A 4,835-nucleotide genomic window follows, 5' to 3' on the forward strand; every position below is an offset into this window, starting at 1 on the left:
CGTCACTCCTCCTCAGTCCAGATATGGTCACTTCCTGTTTATTGGTTGCAAAAAAGTCAAAATGGCAAAATTGCCGAACTCGAGGCTTCAAAAACGTCCACAAACCAATGAGTGTCGTCACGATGACTTCGTCCACCTCTTATAAACAGTCTGTGGCTTTTGAGTTTTGAAAGAGCACACAGCTGCCCAAATCAAGTATTTCACGATCTTTTCCTAAAGTAGTTTTGTTGAAGTTTATTTTGAAAAGACTGTATGTATATAACTACCAGGAATTCACACGCGTAACTGTCGTAGGAAAGATTTCATACAAACCAGTGTCATAGGATACGTTGTTCTGTGCGCTCTCATCCCATGCACACACTTGGTTGTTATGTGTGCAGGGTTTGAGACTAGTTAAACGTAACTTTGCTGTTTCTTATTTAGTCTGGACTGATGCATGAAAGAGCTGCTGAGGCCCTCAGTCCTCTGCTGAACTGAACTGGTCTGATTCTCCTGAATCTCCAGCTTATGTGTAAAACACAGTGACCTTTATTTTGAAACCACTTGACATTGGTCAGTGGGAACCGATCGGAAGCAAACATGTGCAACAAAGCAGGAAGCGTCTCTCTGGATGCGTCAGCACTTTAGATATTAGATTCTGCCGACTGTGTTTGTTCAGCGCTGACGCGTGGAGAGATGAGTCGACGAGCAAAAACAAATGTTAGCCAACGTCCCGATAACGTGGATGAACAACGAGCCGCATAACCGAACCATTTGTCTGAAAGCGGCTCGTTGGAGTGATGTCGCTGTGTGTTTCCTCCACGCCGTGTTTTCTTCTTCTTCTTCTCTCTAGACGATGTTATTGACTCCGGGCCCCAAGTTGTGTTTGTCTGTGTCATTACGTTTTCTCCCAGCCTCCCACATGCATCGCTGGTAGAGAGGCACCTGAAAGCAACATGAAGGAAAGATCACTCAGTCATCCGCTCGCTCACTCACCCGATTCCCTGCGTGCTGATAGCCACTTAAGGGGGAAGCCGGGCCCCAGGGCTGTGTTTTGGCATCCTGGCAGGTGCCATCTGTCAAGCGAGGGCCGCGTGTGTGTTGGCGGTGTGTGTGTGTGTGTGTGTGTGTGTGTGTGTGTGTGTGTGTGTGTTCGCTCTGCAGCGTCAGGCCACAGCTCGGCTCGCGCCGCGTTGCTCGCGGATGACTTTGCTTATGTGCACGTGGGAGCGTGTGAGCATATGTGCCTCAGTGTGCTTTTTGCTCTAACAAGTGCGTCCAAGCAGAATTTACAAACAAGTTGTGACTCAGGGGGATAAAGTGCCGACGCCGGCGATGCCGCCGGTCACGATCGATATCGGGGGGGGGGGTTGCCAGATCTGAATCGATAGTTAAAGTGACAAGGGTTTGCCAGATCTGGAGCAAAGCAGTCAGGTTGGCACATTGATTCTCTTCCCCCCAGAGAGCAGGAGCTGATGTTGCTGCCAGAGGAGATGAGACGTGTGAGGCTGAACTCTCACTGACTGAACTGGCACACTGCAGGTGCCTGAGGATATTAAAGATTCAGAGTCTCTACAGATGTATGGATACACAGGACATGTACTGTGTGCCGGGTGATGCTAGAGGGCCCGATCCATCCACAGCACAGATGGTACAGTCCGTTCTGCTGTTAGTGCTGTTAGTCCTGGGCTGGTGAAAGTGATTCTAATGCGTCTCATTGTAAACACACGGAAGCCTTCAGAGAAGTGAGAGAAAAACAAAGAGTCATGAAATAAACACAGAGTCCTCCTCCTCTGGTCCACCAGAGTCCTCGTGGTGTAAACACAGAGTCCTCCTCCTCTGGTCCACCAGAGTCCTCGTGATGTAAACACAGAGTCCTCCTCCTCTGGTCCACCAGAGTCCTCGTGATGTAAACACAGAGTCCTCCTCCTCTGGTCCACCACAGTCCTCATGATGTGAACTCAGGTGGATTTTGAGGTATCTTAAAGATGATTAAATGGTGTCTTCCTCTTCCTCTTCCTCCCCCTCTTTGTCTCCCCTCAGGTTCAGACTGCTCTGCCAGTCCATCATCGCCCATAAGCTCTTTGACTACGTGGTCCTGTCCTTCATCTTTCTCAACTGCATCACGGTGGCTCTGGAGAGACCCAAGATACTGCAAGGCAGTCTGGTGAGGGCTGTTTCCTCCGTATCACTATTGGTCTCACACACAACTTTAAAGAGGATTTAGTTTTGAATTGGCAGAATCTTCCTCTTCCACCACATCATTTCAAACTGCCTCCAACCAGTTTGATATGAGAAGAGACTCAGTAATGATCATTCTGCTTGTAATAATGTAATAATGACAACTTTCCAACGTGTTTTATTGGAAACATATGGAAGCCCTGAGAGGAGAAGTCTGATTTGAATCCTTTAATGACTGAGGAGAAGCTTCTGTCACTACATCTCTTTATCTGTCAAACCTTTGAGGAATTCTTCTTCTTTTATCATGATTGAGGTTTTGTTGTTGGAGGCTGGAGTCCATCACTTCAGCCCAATGCATGAGCTTTAATGAATCCTACAAATGATTTAGAAACAAGCGATTAATGAATTGATTAATGATTCAACCGTCGCTGCTCTGAGCTCTCCCTGGCATCAGGCAGCACCAACGTCTTCTTCAAAGCAGCTCTTTCAAAGATCTAACTGTGATTTAACAGCAAACACACCGACGAGTGAAGTCCCATGTCCTGCTGTGAAGCTTCTGAGTAAACACACATCCAGCAGTCAATCCCTCTGCTCTTCTTCTCTTCTTTTTGTCTCCTTTAAATTCTTCTTCTCCTCTTTTCTCCGGTCCTTTAAACTCTTTTCATTCCTCTCCTTCTGTTACAGGAAAGGCTGTTTCTCACAGTTTCCAACTACGTCTTTACGGCCATCTTTGTGGCGGAGATGACCGTCAAGGTAAAGCTGTCCTCGTCCTCTCCGGTGTTCTGTTCCCGTCTCCACCTCGTTATTCACCTCCCTCTCATCTTCTGTGCATTCTTCCTTTTCTCACCTCTTCCCGGCTTCGCCTCCTCCTCTCGCTCCTTTTCCCTTCTTTCCTCTCCTCATTTCCTAGCTGGCCTTCTCTCCTTCCTTACCTTTCTCTCTCTCTCTTCTTCTTTTCATCTGCAGATTTTATTCTCTCCGTCGTTTCTCTCTTCTCTTGACAATTCTGCGCTTCAATCAGTTGCACACGTTAGCCATTAGCGATGAGCAGCTAGATAACGGAGCTAATTATAGAAGGCTATCGCTCCTCAGCTGGCCTTCAGCTACTCCTGGACTTCCCATCGATAAACACACACACACACACACACACACACACACACTCTCCTTTTAATCCACTAATCTGCTGTCCAGAAGACAGTCCATCATCCGTTATTAGGACCCTCGTGTCTCCAGGCGTTTTCCGTGCATTGGTAGAAACCCTGTGGTGATTTATGTATGAGCAGGATAGTGAAGCACGATGATCTAGACGCTCTCTCTGGTTCACATGTGCACATACGTGCACCGGGCCCCTGGATGAACGTCTCTCCTGTATCTCCATCTCCCTCTTTGCATCTTTATTTACTTCCATTCCTTCGGCCGTCCGATCGCTCATATTTTCATGTGCTCATTTGATTCATTTCATTCTCAGTTCTGTATCTGTCCCTTATCGTTCTCTCTGCTCGTTTGTAATCCAATCAGCCGAGCTCCGGTGCTATCTGAGCCCGGTTTCGGTCTCCGCAGCTCATTCTATCGTTGACCTCCACTCAAAGTCTTTCTGCTGTCGTTGAACTGCCGCAAAACCAGGCCACCGACCCTCCACCGAGCTCCATCACAGCTGTACTGTACTCGTGACCTCACTGAGCAGTAATAGTCCTCAGCGCTGCTGTAAAGGATGTTCTCCTTCATGAGCTGAGCCGAGAGCAGCAGGCAGCTCATCTTAAGCATGAACTTACATTTTACTGGACAGGACTAGTGGCTTTATGTTTGCTCTGCAGATATATCATCACGCTTCTAGAGCGCTCTCTCGTGTATATTTACTGATGTTTATTTACTTTCATTTATATTTTCTCTGTTTGAAGCAGTTCATGGCGTTTCCTCCAGATGGGACTTTATTTACTTCTTTCATTCCGTGCTTACGACCTTAATAACTCACTCGTTTACTGATCGTTATGCTCTAATACTCAAACTGTAAGTCATTCAGCGTTACTGTAATATCCCTGTCTGCTTTCCCCCTCTAACTAGTTCCTCCCAATCGTTAGACGTATTAGTCGTCTTGATCTTTGACAGAGTATCAGAATAAAATAACTTCATCTAGTTTCACACCACCTTTATTCTAATAATCATGTTTGAACTAGAAGCAGCACATGTGACCTGTGTTCTTGGGAACATGTCCACAGTACGTGTGCTCTGTGTGAATGCATGTTCTAGTGTTTTTAAATAATGTCAGATTTTTATTTTTATTATTACTTCAACAAAACTTGATGATTGTAACGATCTCTTGCAGAGCTTTTGTGTTTTTACATTACAGTCATTTAGCAGACGCTTTTATCCAAAGCGACTTACAATTCAGAGTCTATCACATTTCTACACCGTAGGCACAACCACGGGAGCAATTTTGGGGTTAAGTGTCTTGCTCAAGGACACATCGACATGCGACTAGCAGAGCCGGAGCCGGGGATCGAACCACCGACCCTCTGATTGAAAGACGGCCTGCTATCCACTTAGCCACAATCGCCCCCAGGTTTCTCAATTTCTGAATTCTTCTCTCTCGCTGTATCTCCCATTCTCTCTCTCTCGCTGTATCTCCCATTCTCTCTCTCTCTCTCTCTCTCTCTCTCTCTCTCTCTCTCTCTCTC

The 4,835-nt window shown here is 46.6% G+C and overlaps 1 protein-coding gene across 1 annotated transcript; it reads left to right on the forward strand.

Moving 5' to 3' along the window:
* Positions 1-1,975: 1,975 nt before the first annotated feature.
* Positions 1,976-2,986, forward strand: LOC116379310 (voltage-dependent T-type calcium channel subunit alpha-1I-like; the record flags this gene model as incomplete). The annotated part of the gene is made up of 2 exons (XM_031841252.1): positions 1,976-2,146; positions 2,845-2,986. Coding segments are annotated over exons 1-2 (313 nt in total), but the record flags the coding sequence as incomplete, so codon positions are not given.
* Positions 2,987-4,835: the final 1,849 nt, after the last annotated feature.

This window comes from Anarrhichthys ocellatus, unplaced genomic scaffold (assembly GCF_004355925.1).
Source record: "Anarrhichthys ocellatus isolate YVR2014 unplaced genomic scaffold, GSC_Weel_1.0 scaffold4078, whole genome shotgun sequence".
In the NCBI taxonomy this organism is placed as follows: domain Eukaryota; kingdom Metazoa; phylum Chordata; class Actinopteri; order Perciformes; family Anarhichadidae; genus Anarrhichthys; species Anarrhichthys ocellatus.